The sequence below is a fragment of the Haliotis rubra genome, unplaced genomic scaffold (genome assembly GCF_003918875.1).
Source record: "Haliotis rubra isolate DU_JTF1 unplaced genomic scaffold, ASM391887v1 Scf30, whole genome shotgun sequence".
NCBI classification, from domain to species: Eukaryota; Metazoa; Mollusca; class Gastropoda; order Lepetellida; family Haliotidae; genus Haliotis; species Haliotis rubra.
In genome coordinates this window covers 2,896,753-2,914,873 of record NW_025766969.1, presented here as the reverse complement: position 1 = coordinate 2,914,873, position 18,121 = coordinate 2,896,753, and the positions used below count along the sequence as shown (strand labels likewise).

Genomic DNA, 18,121 nt, shown 5'->3' with positions numbered 1-18,121 from the left:
AAAACATCACCTAGTGGCAACATATAGATGGTAAACAAGAGTGGTCCAAGGACTGAACCCTGTGGGCGCCATATGATAACCACCTTTCTTCCGACACGGCCTCACCCACTTTCACTGACTGAGTTCTGTTTTTAAGATATGACTCAAGCCACATCAATGCTGGTCCGGTGATACCAACAGTCTTCTCAAGTCGAGACAGAAGGATACTGTGGTCTATTGTATCGAAGGCTGCTGACAGGTCTAGAAGAACAAGAAGTACTACTCTCTGATTGTCGAGATGAGAAAGGATGTCATTTTGCACACGAAAGGAGTGCTGTTTCTGTACTGTGGTGTTCTCTATAGGCAGACTGGAACTCTTCCATCAGGTTGTTTTTTTCCAGATGTTCTTTGATTTGGATTGCTACAATCTTCTCAAGTACCTTTGATAGAAATGGTAGGTTAGACACCGGCCTATAATTTCTAATGTCATTTGGATCAAGTGAAGTTTTCTTGATAAGTGGGACGAATAAGAGCCATTTTGAAAGTGCTTGGTACTTCAGATGCAGCCAGCGATGTATTGAACATGGCCACTAACGTTAGGTGAGATAGAGTCCAATGCAGATTGTAAGATCCATGTTGGGATCGGATCTAATTCACATGACTTTGATGGACTCTTCTTTATTATGCGTGCTATCTCACTTTCTGATGTTGGTCTGATGGTACTAAGGCACTGTCCATTGAACTTTTATCTGGAGTTATTATGTTCGGTTGGTTCTGTTGTAGGTCGACACGGATGTTCTCAATCTTGGTAGTGAAGAAATCAGCAAAGCGATTCAAAGATCCAGTTCACTGGTATGATTAGGCAGAATGTCTGTCTTTTATGTAACAGATTATTCAACTCTTTGAACAGAGCCTTCGGATTGGAAGAAGATTGAGCTATCGCGGAGTTAATATGTTGCGTACGAGTTTGAACTAGGAGGGCATTGTGTTTATCTCTGGCTGCCTTGTACATCTGACGATGTATTTCCAAGCGCTTTTCTCCAGAGTTTCTCAGCGTGTCTTTTCTCTCGCTTGGTAGCTCGAACTTCATTTGTATACCAGCTTGTATCAGGTCGAATGGTAACAACCCTTTTCTGTACAGGTGCATGTGCTTCAATCGTTTCTGAGAGAATTTGGTTGAACTCATTTGTTTGATCATTAATGGTCCCCGTTTGAACAACATCGTTTTCAGTAAAAGCGTTTTAAGTAGGTCACAATTTAGGCGATGTAGGTCAATATTTTTCGTTTTTCTGTATTTAATCATTTTTCTCATAGGGGCAGCTCTTGGGAGGTTAAGTTCACAAAATACTGAATAATGGTCAGAGATCATATGGTTTTTCACAGTGACTGTTTTGACTGTCTGCTCAGCCTGTCTTGAGATGACTAAATCAAGAGCGTGACCACTTCTATGGGTTGGTTCACTTATGTGCTGTTGAAGGTTTAGACTGTCCAATACTTCCTTGAAATTGCAAGCATCGGTACAATTCGGATCTTCCATGTGAATGTTGAAGTCTCCGACAATCATAAAATCATGACATAGAGACAATTTTGTCTCGGCGACAGACACGAATTCTTGCTGAAAATCCTTGTAAGTGGTCTGATTTTTACTTGACTTTGGGGGCCGGTAGATAACGGTAAGAGTTAGTGATTTCAATCCACCGGAGAATGTGGCTTCAACTACCTCCATCGTCGTGTATATAGTGTAAAGGATATTCTAAAAGTCACATTCCGTGATTAAAATTGAACAAAAGTTTGCAAAATAGCAATAAAAACACAAAAACGTACTCGTAGTTCCGCCTATTAGGGAAACACTCGACAGTTAATGAGCAGAGGGGGTATCACGTGACATGACGTCATATGTGCCTGTTGCTGATGCTTCCTCTTTGATTTTACCTCACAACTTAACAGTGTCCGTGGATTCTGAAGCAGTAAAAGATGTTCCTGGTGTCATTTCAGAAATGGATGTTAGACCGTATCAATACGATCCGATTTTACATCTTGCAAGACAATCTTCCACTGAAGATGAAGAAGAAGAATCAAGCGAAATGGAGGCACCGCTTGAGGTCAAAATAAATTTAAAAATAGACCATATCATTAACAAGATTACTATTTGTCAGTAAAATGTCATACAGTTCCAGCCAGCAAACTCACCCCTATAAATATATGACCAGTCACTAAGAATTTTTTTTTTTTAAATGTGATTACAGTTCATTTTGTGTCAAATGGGTGACTGTAGGGTGTCTGGGATTTAAAAACAAAATAATTATGCTTCAGACGAGGGAAAATAAAATTATCTCCTTCAAAAATTACACTGGAATTATTTTGTTGATAAAAATTAGGATCCTAGTTCTCAATAATAAAGTATCAAGTCAGAGATAATATTCGCAACACAGATAAGTTATTCCAGCGAAAACTGGTTAATTATAAAATACAAGTCATGACAACGTATGTTTCCCCATTGTTTGGTTATGGAAATAGTTATTGTACGCTGTCATAGCCTTAGAATGACATCTTGTCAGCCAATGAGAATACAGAACAACTTTCACGGCACACACTACTGATAAATAGTGAGTCTGATGACGACGTGCGTAACTGGACAAAATGGAAAACAATGAAAGCAACAAGTACTTCATGATTTGCCGGGGTGGTGGGGTAGCCTAGTGGTTAAAGAGTTGGCTCGTCACGCCGAAGACCCGGGTTCGAATCCCCACATCGGTACAATGTGTGAAGCCCACTTCTGGTGTCCCCCGCCGTGATGTTGCTGGAATATTGCTAAATGCGGCGTAAAACCAAACTCAGTCAGTCAGTCATGATTTGCCGTTGTATTTGGTAATGTTTCGAGTAGACTGCATCATATAGGGCTCCAAACCGAAAAGAACGTTATAGCGAAACATTTTCAAGCTCATGTGAAATCTCTTACTGATTTTGATAATATATATCTCATGTGTACCAGTCGAACTGCCCCAACTACAAAATGCCCCAGCAAATTTGGTCATTCATTCTAATTTGTTCAAATCTACTTACAATGATTGAATATATGCCGTAAATGCATAGTTTTTGTCAACTTATTATGATATTATGTTCTTCATATAAAAGTTATTAGGAAGTAATATTTCTGATAAATGTTTCATTAGTAAACTCATAACTATGCATATACTTATATATATGAAGAACATAATATCAAAGTTGACAAAACTATTCATTTATGGCCTATATTTATTCATTTTAAATAAATTGGGGCATTCTGACTACCCCACTGGGGCAATTTGACCAAATTTTGTAGCGGGGGCAATTCGACTGACAATCGGACTTGATTTTTATTTATGTTAAAAATACCACTGACAGTAAGTTGTTACAGGGAATGGTGGAGTATAAATGAATCTCGTGGGTCATTTTTCCTTCTTCAGCCTAGCTTGGGGATTTCCATACCCCATGCGTGCATGTCTCTTTCATATGCATCCAACTCGGAATGATCGGCACATTTCTCCTGCCGAAATCTGTCATTTAACTTGGAAAACGGAAGAAATGGTGGTTCTTTCCCATGTTCGATGATGCCGTGCATCCCAAGGCAACGCAATACACCATCGTACCATTTAAAAACCACAGAAACAACACGATTTGTACTACTGTAGCGCTTGGTCTTTGGCAATATGGCGGACTCCAGGCACATTTGACGTCACGAGCGGAAAGGTCACGTGGGTTCCAGCTAAATATGCATAATGGCCGAAGCTGAGATTTACTGAAACTGTTTTCGCGATTAAAACATAATTATACATAATTTTTAATTGAATATTTGGGAATATGTTTCTGATGACTTTATCTTTCACCCAGCAAATTATTGCAATTCACTCGTATTCTCCTTTAAAAATTTACCTTTTACATCACATTAGAATAGTCTCTAGCAGAGCATCAGAATCGTCTTTTATGCTGCATTAAAATAGCCTTTACAGAGTATTATAATCATCTACAGCAAATCCTTGAAATTCCTTCGTGCTGTATATCCTGAATATTCTAATTTCACTTGACCAGTGTCTGCAAAATATCGTAATGTCACTCAAATATATTCATTATTGCTTAAATAAATGCCAGCTATTTACAAAATGCAAACAATATTCGACAACATACAAAGATATTGGCTTGGCGTGCTAACAGAAAATATCTGACAACACATCTATAACTTAAATATACACATTCAGTTGATACACAACATGTGATACACATGACTAAAGAACTCTGACTCACATTCAGAAGACAACCACCAAAATATGCTCATATATTACAATTCTGATTCTTAACTATGCTACAAACATGACACTATTATATGGTAGCATGGGGATGAATTAAATAGCAAAATAATGAATATTATAATGTTAATAACAAAGTTATCACACAAGTAGTAATAATAAACAAAAATAGTGTCTGTATCCTATAGACTGAAAAGCAAACAAGGCAATTCTGCTGTGGATTCTTAAAAGTGAAATATTTTCTCCTTAAAAGAAAATGCCTGCCCTGTTCATAATTAAAAGAAATTAACAAAAACATTTTTATAGAGAACTGACTGAAAACATTCTTAATTTTAACATCTTTCCATTTGTACATTTGTTGAAACCTTTCTTCAAGTATTAACTGCGAATGTGAGATGATAGCACTTTATCTCATACCTATTGACAAATACATAACAAACACACCAAGAAATGAAAGTTACAAATCTACAGAAAATAGCAATACTTTCATGCAGGGTTTTTATTTTTATAATAGCTGATGTGAATTGTGAACTATGATATTCTTAGCCTTAAACAATAAGAAAGGAGAAGAAATCTGCAATAAAATTCTGGCATACATAATTTTCCTCAAAGCGTCAAGGCTATCGCTGTTGCTGCAAAAAATGGCACACTGAAAGAAGTTACTTTGTGAAGCCTCTCATCCAGTAAGCACAACTGATAAACCGATACAAAGTAACTCCTTCCATTGTATTCCCACAAATCTAACAAATTACACCTGAGCTGAAGTAAGGTATATAAACTCCTCCTAAAATTGTTGGGGTTCCCCCATGTTCAAAAACACCAGAGTTATAAAATGAAAATGCATCAAATAAAGGATGCATAGAGGTTTACTTTTGAGTATGTGAAATATGGGGTATTTGTTCATTTATAGCATATATACTCATTAAGTATGTACACAGACGCTGATGTGAGTAGTATTATCACACACAGTTCCATGCATAATTAGGGGTGAAATGATACAGCCAGATATGATAAGTATAATAATACATAAGTCATGATACGATACAGTGCATATCACAATATGCATATTTACGTCAAATTGTGGAGACTTCTTTTTGATAGTTAATATTTCAGAACACGTTCAAAAGGAAAGGGTTCGTCAAGAACCATGTTTTATAACACATTTTCAAAATATTTGACTGACAAAAGCACTGGAGTGGTCATTACAACTGTTGCATATTATTTATTCAAGCAAGTGTATCACTACATATAGATACAGAAAAAACATACCCTGTACCACAATGCATTGAATCAGTGATGTCATTTCACCCCTTTGCATAGTATGGAGGGAGATAAACATAGGATATTATGATATATTCATAATGCATAGTTCCATTCACATTATAATTTTTGCTGTTATAGGTTATATTAATAAATATACATATATATATATCTATGATGATCCAACCAATTATTTTTGCTGTTTCATCACACTACTGTAAGGTATGGCTGTAATGTTGCATTTTTTAAAAATCAAAAACATTATCAGTTCAATGTCATGTCAATGAACTTAAAAGTAAATTGAATTAATCAAATTAATGCAGTTAATCAGCTGGAACAAACAGGAATATATTTCAGACATCTCTTAAATAATTTACTAAACTTCTTTGTGAAATTGTATTTCATGTGTGGATTTGGATGCAAATCTGCATGACAAAACTGTCTTCTTTAACACACTACTTAACAGGAGTGTTTGTTATACACCCATGTCAACGATATACACAATCTGACAGAAATCATATCTTCATGCTCACCATAGTTTGTAACTATCATTCGGAATGCCTTGGCTAACCTTTTAGAGGTTGCAAGAGTACAAAAAATTTCCGACATACATTTAACGATCTTGTAATAAATATTCTGACTACATTTTTAGGCTTTTTTATGAATAAATTGCAATCCTGATTCATTTCAATGGCTAACTAAGCAAAATTGTTTGCACATAAACCCAAAAGACATTAAGCCATGCCCACTAAGAAACTACTGTTTTCTCATAATATGAAAATAGAGTACGAGGTTCTTGAGTTGCATTATTGTGCTCAACAGTGTCACTGATTCCTTGGGGTTGTCTACAGTTTTGTGGTTTTCAGCACTCAGTTGGCATGTTGTGGAGTTATGCGTAGTCGGACACATTTATGTATCATACTTTCCTTCAAATGTATTTGCATTTATGAAGGTATTAATGTAACAACCAGTGTGCACACTCTGCATGTGCCTCTTAATGGATTTAAACAGTTTGCAGTCCTTTTTTCAAATTTATCCCTTCATAACAGCATAAACACTGAAGTCAGTTCTTAAAACGTTCTGATAACTGTATCTAACTTGAAACTGAGTCAAATATTGTGTGACTCCATCTTGTTATTGGTATGAGAATAGATCAATATGGATCTCATCACCGGTCAAGAAGTCAAATCTGCTCATTGGAAGTGAGTCCAGGAACAGTTCCTCCAAGTCGGGGAGTTCTCCGATGCATGTCCGGACCATGGACTGGTGGAACATCCGGAACTGACTGCAAGAGGGCGAAGAGTGGGACATATAGAGTTTTTCATAACATAACATAACATAATAATGGATTTATATAGCGCCTAGTATCCATCAATTGGTGCTCCTGGCGCTTTGACAAAATCAGAAAAAGTCAAGGTCATGACAATGCTGTCTATATTAGGTCAATGGCGTTATGTATGACATCAACAATGGCTTCTGCAATTTGTCAACAAAAAGTCTGAATTTTATCATCAAAGATGTCAATAATGGTGTCTTCATTACAATAACTTGCATTACATCATTTTTTAACCTCGCACTTTGTCAAATCTTAAACAATTCTTAGGTACCTGTATTCTTTTCAAAATTGAAATAGTGATCATTACAAATTAATTATAGTTGCCTCACCGCTTGTGCACACCCAACTTGTCGGCCACAAACTTGCGCAGCTTCCCTACAGGTCCCACAACATGGATCTTTTCCTTAAATGCCACTTTCCCACAGAGGATGAAGGTCAAGGTTGGCCTTTCCTCGTACCTTGCACCCAGGTCAATGTCAACTATCTGTGTCAGTTTGCCTGTACCAATAAAACATACAGGAATGTGTAAAGATGGTAAAAAATGTTGTATTGTTGTACAGTTCCAAATTAAGCTTAGACATTGTGTCATAAGGAACTGGTTATCTTTCATAAGGTGAGTGAGTGAGGTATGGATGGGGATGAAACAATGATACAGCAAAAGACAACATTTGCCAAAATGTATGACAACTATAGTGGGTAGGAGGGTGGGGATCAGAAAACATATATCTGAATAACAAGAATGTTTTTGTTGGTAATTTCATCCTTTTGGAAACTATCATGAGTTTCTGTACACTCTATGCTCAGGTCTTATTACACTCTGGTTACCCTCTCAAAGGTATCAGGTCGTTTGTATTACAGAGTGAGTGAGTATGGTTTTGAGCCGCGCTTAGCAATATTCCAGCAACATCACAGCAGAGGACACCAGAAATGGGATTATGTGGGGAACAGAACCCGGACCTTCGGTGTGACGAGTGAAAGAATTAACCACTAGACTACCCCACCGTCCATTTGAGTTATTGGTTAGGAATAACTCCATTGAACTGTGGTAATGTATATTCCAAGTGATTGTGGAAAGTATATTAAAACATATGAGGAACTGTAGTGGTGACTGACTGAAAGACACAGGTTTGAGATAATAAAATGTTTATGTTAAGCCATTAATCAGTTCATGAAATTTAAATAGTTTTGTCCAAAGAAACATTGACAAAACATTATTGCTATACCATCAATACAGAAACAAAATATTTTCATCCTGTCCCTTTCAATTGCTCGTACCATGTTTCCTTTCCAGTTCAGCAAATCTTGCTGGCCGATCGCTCTCAGCAGTGTTAAGAAAGTGTCGTAGGAAGAACCGCTCTGACTTCTCTCTCTCTGTGTTCGTGATATCGCTGCCGTTCAGAAGCTTGATGTTCGGTAAGCTGTTGAAACAGAGTCCCATTATACACAAACTTCAAGATAGTGTGAAAGAGAAAGAAAAAGGTATTGATTAAATGGAGCAACAAAACCCTTAAGTACAAGATACATTGTGTAAAAATATTATCAATAAAAGCGTCAGTATTGCTAAAGTGACATAAGTTATCTAATGACAAGATCTGATAACACCTGATGACATGTTAGAAATATACTTGATATAAGTTGTAAGGTCACTATGATATTGTCAGGGAGAACTGCCAAAATTCTTGTCCCTTATTTTGAAACCATGTGTCAAGACAACCATCACCATTTGGGTCTTTGAATGGCATTTATAAGTGATACACATAATGTTAAAGGAGTACAGATATGCTCCGAAACGTGTTCCTCATAATAAAGAAGTTCACATCCATAAAACTCTCTTCCTCATCACCATTTGCTTTAACCTTTATCGTGTAGGATTCATTTCAAAACTTGGTCAAGCATATAATTATCATGTTGAACTTATTTTTCAACACAACTCAGTAGTGTTCAAACTGTGACATACCTAGCTATGTACAACATCCATCGGTCGTCCTGCTCCATCTGTGCAACAAGTGGGATCCCCTGCAATGATACATCCTTTCTAAAGTACTGGTTCACAATTAAACACTGAACTGAAGATAAATACCGGTTCAATCACCAGGTACAGTCTACCAAAATGAAGTTGACCAAATAAATAGTTGCAATAATAGCAATTAGTTTTTGTAAATCAATGGTTTTAAATATAACCAGTGCTTGAAATAGCATATTTGTTCATGGCTAACTCGGCAATATTCCAGCTATTAGTCCAAAGAGTCAGCTAAATGGACAGCACAGTCTGGTTCAGTGACTTGATTGCTTGTCACCATACCCCATGTTGAATGCTGCATATAATATCAATCACTGGTTTGTCTGGTCCAGACTAAAAGTTTGATAATCTGTCATCCAACTCACCGTGAGCCTCACTGATGAAAGGGAAGGGAACTGAGACAATGCCTGCAGGTGCTCCCAGTCGCTGATGCTAGTCTTGCTCAAACACAATGTGTGCAGCTGCTGGAAAGGTGTGCTGGTTTCATTATTATCACCCTTTCCCGAATCAGGAGTCTCAGAGTTGTCCCCTTCACTTGATCTGATTTGGCATTGGGTTTTACAGAATTTTCTGGTATGCAACTTTTCTTTGGTTGGAAAGTATCTGAAGTATTGCTTTCATTTGTCTTAGGGTTGCATGAGTCACAAGCTATATAACAAGCCTCATTGAACAGCTCATCAACAATGCTCCAGCATTTCTCATTCACGGAGTTATCTCCAGACTGACAAGCTTCTGACACAAGGGCATCAATGATGGCATTGCAGTCTTGCACAGAGGTTATTTTTGGCTTGAGGTCACATGGAAGGTTGCCTTGACAACTGGGATCATAATGAACATCCTGTAAAGGGTTGCCAGAGAGTATGAGGTTTTTTAGATTTTGGAGGTCACGTAGTTTCCACACTTCTGACCAGCTGAAATAGAGCATTCAGAATGTCACATCACATTTTCAACAATACAGGATGCAATACAATGCAAAATGCCAGCATATTCATTTTATTCATTTGCATACTGGGATACAAATATTTACAGCTATCACAAATTGTTAGCAATAAGAAGTTGAGGACGACTTGGAGGTTCCAGGTCGTGGATCCAGTTTTAGAAGGTAATACAATCTTTGAAGACACTTGGCTTTTGGCCAAAGTAGACTTGTAGACTAAAATTGTGCCATTTTGTCATTATTTTAGCTTCTACTACTTAAACATTTCTATAAAGTCATGAATTTGAACTTTTAACCATTTTTTATGCTATTGCAATATGTGTTTTCTAACAAGTCAAGTACTATTCTGTGTTCTGAATATGAAAGGTTGCATGGACTTTTTTAGATCAGATCTGAGAAGATAATTGCAACAAATAGTACAACAAGAAACGGATGAAACTTCTACATATTTATTTTAGAAAATGACAGTGGAACTGAGCATGGAACCCTTGGTTTGTAAAACCAACATTATTAAGCACAGACAGTGATACCTAAGTTGAAAACTTCTAATAAAATTTGAAACAAAAATATACATGCAATACATCCAGCCATAATCTCACGCTACAGATCAGCACAAAGTATCGTTATATGAACCTGTATAGTGATAAACATTATAATGAAATGTATGAACCTTAAGTAACAGAAGTAACAGACAAAGCAGGAGTGATTATTTTTAGTTTCGTGTCACTGGGCTGTGCTTATAACTACTGATCTTGTTCTTGAATAATATGGGGCGTTGGGGTAGCCCAGTGGTTAAAGCGTTGGCTCGTCACGCTGAAGACCCGGGTTCGAATCCCCACATGGGTACAATGTGTGAAGCTTATTTCTGGTGTCCCCCACCGTGATGTTGCTGGAATATTGCTAAAAGCAGCGTAAAACCAAAACTCAGTCAGTCAGTCTTGAATAATAAACACAAACATTTGTCTATTCAGAAAATTCACCTCTTGATAGCATTGTTGTTGAGTCGTAAACATTCCACTTTCGAAAAGTGCTTCCACTCGCATTCAAGGTCATCAAAATCTGAAGAAGAAATGATTTTATCAATCCATTTTTAAACTTAAATAAGGAAGAAAATCAGGTTTGTTTGTTTGTCATTCAACATCACATCTAAGCAAAATTCCTGCAATATTACAGTGGCCTGTAAGCATATTCAGTCTGGACCAGACAGTCCAGTGATTGTTATTATAAGGATTTGATTTTTTGTTGTTTCACTTTTCACCTGACTATATGGATCGCATGGATTTGGTCACTGAGCCTTACAACTCAATCCATTGAGCCAACTCTTACAACAAGCCTGAATCCCTGAGCACCTAATTTCCTACCCATCATACCCATCGATAGATGGTAATTATGAGAAACTTTCAACACCCTATCACCAAATCCACTTAGTCAAACCTTAAAAACATGCATAGACTCCCATGTACATTACCTAACCAGGAATCCTTAAAACTGTTCTGTTTGCCAAATTTTCATATTAATCAGATTTCAAGGAGAAGTACTACGAAATACATCCATAAACATTTTCAAAATAATAATAATACGAACACCAAAATCTACATATCCCCACCAATACCACACTGATAAACTAATGAATACACAGAGAAACATTTCACATACAGACATAGCCAGACATTTTGCAGAATTTCTGTGTCAATGCACTTAGAAATGGAAGCAAATTGATCCCAGAATTCCATAGCTCCAAGCCTTGATTAATGTATACAGGCTTCAGGACATACCATTCCCACAGACATGCAGTTCTCTCAAAGTAGGCAGTCGTTGTGCTAGTGTCTCCACCTCCGGCCAGGTGATGGCAGTCTTGTTCAAAACTAGGTTCTCCACGCCTGGTAGTTGCTGAGGCCAGTCACGAAGCAATTCCTGTTTAAAAGGCGTTTGTTGACTTTAATATCATATTTTATATATTTGTGGTTAATTTAATATACAAAATCTGTGTAGCAATACATTTTGTGCATAAAAACATAGAAATCTATAAAGAGAATGTACTTTAAGTCTTGGGAACAGCAGAGAGCTTGAATGTTGGTGCTTTGCCACATGAGACTGTGACATCACAATGAGCAATTTGACAGAGGAATAGTGATGTGCAAAGTAGACCAAAATCTTGCAAATATTGTTGAGGTTTTTTTAAGGCTGCCCACTTATATCAATGTTCCACTTGCTACCTTCTACAATACAGTTCTACATGCATCCAATGCCTATCACATGTTTGTATAACTAATGGAACATGTACTGCTTAGAGTTGTTGTAAGAGATTCTGTAGTTCATTACTGAACAACTTACCTCATCTCTCATGAGTTTGTTGCCACTGAGATTGAGAAACTTGAGCTTGGGAAGTTTTGAAATTATCTGCAGTATTTCTGGCCAGTTGTCAATGTTGTTACATGCAAGGTCAAGGTCAACCACATTAGGGCAGATGGAAGTGAGTCCCTCCTGTGGAAGTCCAGCATGGGATATGTTTTGTCGGTCTAACACCTGAAATACATCACAGTACATGTATACATCAATGCAAATATTTGACAAACTAGAGTTTGAAATTAAGCATGGAAATAAAGGATTCCTTGTCTTAACCCAATTTATGGGGACTCAACTATTATAAGGACAACCCTCAAACACATCAGGACTTTCCTTAATTCAAAACCACTGTACAAGATGACAGATTTATGGCATACTAGATATGAAATGTACCACCAGTACTCAAGAAGAAGTAAAAGAACACTAAAAGTTTTCATGTGATGTATTTGGTCATGGCATGACAGTTTAACTAAGTTCATATGAAAATATCAGGTGTTTCAGTATTGCTTTTTGTGAGCATTATACAAATATGAAAACTGACATTTTAACCTGCGACATAGTGTCATGATATACACATTCTTAAACCAAATCACAGAAAGAAACTAATTGCCAGGTTGAATGGTATTAACATATATATCTGTTGTGTATGAAATACAAATGTGGGTATATCTAATATACAATTTGATGAGTTGCATTAAGTATTCAAATGCCATAGGCATGATAATATTTTCCTAATGTGGTATATTATTTTCAGTGACTACCTATGTTGGGTTCGGAAATTATCCACAATCATATCCGATAACGGTCTATTTCATTCATGACATGAAACTAGCAACAGTCTGTCAATATTGGTCTGAGGGATTTAGATCATGTTTTTATTTCTTACTGAACACAGAATGGTTGACTGAGACATAAAAATAACACTCCCAATGACAATATGACAAAAGTACATAATGCAATTTTCAAAGGTATTGTAGTAAAGTGATTTTATTACAAGTCACAATGCAAGAAATCGTAATTCCTTTGCAATGAAAACAAATTATGTTTCCACCTAAGCCTTGTCCTTATAATCAGTTCACAACACAATAGGTGAACCCAAGCAATCTGAAATACCTACTTTTCTTACAGCATTAAACAACTTAATATACTACATACACAAATATGTCATAGGGTTAGTGGATTAAGTTACGATCTCTACTGAGTAGGGTTCTCCATCCTGCACATGTGGTAACCCATGCGAAAATGCTTATTATTGCTTTGAGTGTTCATACAAACAGCATAAAAATTGTGTTAAATGTATTCAAGACATCCGAGACTACATTATCTACTCTTCTAAAAGGTATTGCAGACCTGGCTAATAATAAAAATGAAATTGTATTGAAACTTTACATCTGTATATTGGCAAATCAAAACAATTACAGTAGTTTTGTTACTCAGTACATTTTCTATTATAATATTTCCCCTTTACTGTCAATCTTCCTCTGTGTCTGTTTCTAATAGTTGCTTGTGATGCATTTTGCTATTGTAAATATTCTTGGAGAGGAGTTTTTTAAGTAGTACAGTGTTCACGAATAGCGTCTGACCCTCTGACAAATCCGGCAGATTCGCCAACGGTCTGATAGTGGTCTACAACCCACCGGCCCCAGTGTCTGACTGTATGTTTCACAATGACTTTGACTGAAGTTGTTATATGTGGCATGTAACACTTGTTTCCTGTTTATAAATCTTATGTTTGTTAATAATTTCAATGCCAATTATAAGAAATGTTAAATCTGAAATGTGTGTTTAATTTTATTCTATGGGTCCTTTGAATTTTCAATGGGTCAGACAGACATCTGAAACTTACAGGACCCAATGTCCTGTTACTTTGAAACACCATTAGTGAACACTGGTAGTAAGAACTTGTCCCTGACCCTTTTCACCTTGTGAATAAACTATATTTAAACTTAACAAAGTACCCAAACAGAGCTGAATCTAAGGGTCCAATTAACAGTTATGCTGAAAAACATGGGTGAACATCCCCCCTCTGTATCCACCAGTGCTAAAAAACACTTTCTTTAAAATTTTCAGATGAAAAAGAGAGAGCGATAAATGGGTATCAGAATTATGTATTGCAATTTGCAAAACATATGTCGGGACACTGGAGCCTTTGTGTGCTATGATGATGACAAGTGATTACCGAGCTGAGGTAAACATGGCAAGGGTCATGACTCATACTTCGTTGTTTACACATGTATTTGTGACAATTGTCTGTTTCAACCCATCTTCAATTATGTCTTTCTACCTCTACAGCAAACACAAATCTGAACATAAAGACTGTTTCAAAAAAGGATTGTGTGAACAGAGCTCCCAACACTGATCCTTCTCCTGGTATTCGACCAGCTGGTCATCACTGACACATATCTCATCAGCTGTTACTAAACAGCTGTCTCCTTACACATGTTGTCCCCAGTTGGATGCTGACACAAGTTAACATAAGCAGCAATAACAGCCTTTCAAACAGTTCTTGCTTCACCAGTCATACAGTCAGCAGAATGTTTCTACACAATGTTCGTGCTTGAGATTTACACATCAGTGCTTATGACTCCGGCAATTTGCCAGCATTGTATTAAACTGGTACAAAGAATAAACATGACCTTATCTAGCCTGTATGTATAACAGGATTACACATCAACAACAGGCACAAGCTGGAAGCTGTAATACATTATAATTTTCGTAATACAAGAGCTGGGAGCAAGCATGACTATACAATCAAGTGACATACATGTATTTAGATTTTTCTATAGGCATTCACATTTCAAAGGGATGGTTTTACTTGAATCTTATTCTAATACAGTAAACTATGGTTATAGCAAACTCTTAATTACCACTAATCAAATATTTCGTAGACCTGTTGTTGTCATCTGAATTTCAGCTGATATTATGCAGCATGTGGACAGAACCAAAGAAACTGTACTGGCTAGCGAACAGTTATCGCCACATAACAGTTATCGCCAATACATCAGTATCACACGTGCACAGTTCCAGTCAATTACAATTCCTGTATTTTTTCCTATGGTATTTGACAACAGTACAGGGCAGCAAAAGAAAATTCTTCACGGTAAGTAACATAAGAGAAAACTTAAAGATAAAGTTATGAACCCTATAAAATATTTTAACTTAGTCGGGGGGATGTCCCACGACCTATATAATAGCAAGTTCATGTTCACAAGTCATTAGTATGAACATAGATTTTTTCTGGGTTACATCTTCTTTTTATGTAACCCAGAAAAAATCTCTATGTTCATCAAATATCATCTTCTAAATGCCAATCAAGCATCTAAGTCATTAGTAGTTTCATTCCCTAGCCATCTACTGTAAAAGAAACACTCAAATAGTCACACAATCAATTATTCGAGGTGACTGTATGATATGAATATATATTCTTTCATGAATGGCATGAGAAATTCTGAATGGCGATAACTGTTACAGTTAGTTGTGAGAAAACACCTATTTATACCGCCATGATTCACTTCCGCAGCGTTATATAAAAACATGATCGGTGGCAGTGAACGGGCTGGACACATCGGTGAATAGCTAATTAAGTATCATAATTGATTCTGTTTCATTAATTTAACATTGGCGAAGTAATTTTGTAAAAACTGCTAAAATATGGCGATAATTGTTTGCTAGCCAGTAGTGAGTTTGTTATGCCTGTCAGTTTGTCATAAGTGTGTTGATTATAACCATAGTTTACAGCAGTTCAAGTTCTGAACTGTTCCAGGTATCATTTTTCCACGGGTGACTGACTGTTGGCAGATCCTAAACAAGGAACTGATATTATACAGAAGAATAATGAATCTCAAGATACACCAATTGTAATTATTTTTCAGTAATTACTTTTTCATAACACCTCTAGTCAATAAGGAAAAGTGTGCAGGGAGGAGTCATAAATCATTCAATGCATTATGATCAACTAATCAACACAAGTCTTCCAAACAAAGACTTTCTCTTGTTAATTGATTAATGAGATTATCAACAATCAGTTCACTCCAAAACTCTCAATTACTCCAGCTCATTATTAGTTTCTTTGTGTTTCAATCTTTGTGATCTATTCCCCATAAGTTACAGCAGGCTTAAAGTTGTGTATGCCTAAATTTATAGAAGATTAAATATAACACATCGAAGTACAACTTATCATATGACATATGACCTAATAACAACTATAGCTGATTTTTTACACATGATCTTCACCTTACGTCAGGTTTATATTCGATAACATGCTAATGAATAGTACTTTTAATGTGGATAGGTAAAATAATTTGTGTGAGATAATTTTTGTTAGGTGCTGTTAGTTACAAACATACTATAATTTTAGGTCTGTCCTGTTTATTTCAGTACTTATGTTACCCGCAATGACGTGGTGTTGTTACAAATGTTTGATTTCATGGATCCTAATTAGTGTTTCCATGTTTAGAATGTCAAATGGATTTTAAATGGTGTTCCCTGAATAAACAAATGGGATCAACTTGGATTGCAGAGCTGGGTTGGTCGTCTGACAGTTGACTAAATTACCCTTGATTGCACAAGGTGTCGTGTTAGGACAACATGCAATCATCTACCAGCAGTACAGATACACAGGCTATAGCAATTAAATCCCTGCGTACCTCTCTCAACAGCTTGCTCCCACAAATCAATACCATAATAGACTCAGTAACAGCTCGAATACCTGGAAAGCCTGCGTGGAGAATGCAATTCACACACCAGATATGCTGGTGTTCCAGCACATGATTATTTATTCATCTCATCAACTTCATAGCATTCTAACTCTACATCTGGAGACTAGCAGTGCTCTTGAGACAGATCACAGCTATAATAACGCATAATGGCTAATATTTTCAATTTGTTTGTGTATAATAATGCTGAGTCATAAAGTCCAAGAGATGAAGTTTTAGTTATATTTAAATACATTGTACACCAAAGCGACATGTCATGGAATACATTTTAAGGCACAGGTGGTTCACACCACTACATGAATCATATACTTTCATGCATGCAGTATTCATATTTATAGAGAGTTAATGATAAAAATCATTTTCTCCAACTCACATCTTAAATGAAATCAATCATTTATTATAATGGTGATAATAATATGCGTATTGTTGATTACCATTCATTTTCACAAACCATCTGAAATAAAATATTCAGTGACGCAAACGATCGCACCACATTGCATTTGAGTTTTTCCGATAGACCATTATGGACCAAAAAAGATGACTCTTCTACCGACAGGAAATAACCCACAAGTGGTACTGATGGCAAACATACAGCCTTCATCAGTATTTGTGCCATCTCGACATGGCAGTAACAATTTTCTGTTGGCACATGATGTTAAGTTATATTCATAAGTAAAAATTCTACTTACGACATTTCTTAAATGTGCGAGTTCCGCGTCCGTTCCATTGTTGCGTGGTTTACCCGTGATCACAATGTGCACGAACTCATAATTATCATCGTTCATATTTACACAGTATTTCTCTCTAAGGGCATCAAGGAATGACCTTTTTCTGACCAACCGTTTGCGGCTGACATTTCTTGAGTTGTTGTTATTCTGCTCCATGCTCTCAGAGATTACCTGTGTCTCAGGTATGTGGTCCATTTTGAGTTTGAAACACCTGAGCTAAAGCATATATATAGTAAATGTCATCACAATGTTGACGCCACGCCAACTTGTTTTTGTTTTGGTAGTCGTGATGTCCTCCTCGTATTTTATGATAATGCTGTTTTTTAAGAGAAGACATGCAGGACATGATAGCATTTTTTACATGATAAGTATCTCTCATATATTATTTGGGTCAATACTGTTTGTCCATTTTAATGTACATCTTTTGATAATTAAAATTTTCGCTATTAAATATGTTGTTGAACATCAAGTTAGTTCTAAAAATAACGACCAATCGAAAAAATAGTTTTGCGAAGCT

General features: G+C 36.4%; 1 protein-coding gene across 1 annotated transcript; it reads right to left on the bottom strand.

The window, feature by feature from the left end:
• Positions 1-4,150: 4,150 nt before the first annotated feature.
• LOC124282631 lies at positions 4,151-17,861 on the bottom strand. The gene is made up of 10 exons (XM_046718662.1): positions 17,566-17,861; positions 12,150-12,341; positions 11,591-11,729; positions 10,796-10,874; positions 9,384-9,789; positions 9,244-9,348; positions 8,816-8,874; positions 8,134-8,276; positions 7,188-7,356; positions 4,151-6,807 (listed from the first exon to the last, which is right to left on the bottom strand). The coding sequence occupies exons 1-10, from the start codon at positions 17,797-17,799 to the stop codon at positions 6,657-6,659; spliced, it is 1,677 nt and encodes a 558-aa protein (XP_046574618.1). The 5' UTR covers positions 17,800-17,861; the 3' UTR covers positions 4,151-6,656.
• Between the last annotated feature and the right edge of the window lie 260 nt (positions 17,862-18,121).

Bases quoted from the DNA above. Each gene is read 5' to 3' on its own strand.
- LOC124282631 (XM_046718662.1), bottom strand. From the start codon at position 17,799: ATGGACCACATACCTGAGACACAGGTAATCTCTGAGAGCATGGAGCAG. The intron at 12,342-17,565 runs GTAAGTAGAATT...GATGTATTTCAG, and splicing joins TCGCACATTTAAGAAATGTC to GTGTTAGACCGACAAAACAT. The intron at 9,349-9,383 runs CGGGAAAGGGTG...ACCAGCACACCT, and splicing joins CAACTCTGAGACTCCTGATT to TTCCAGCAGCTGCACACATT.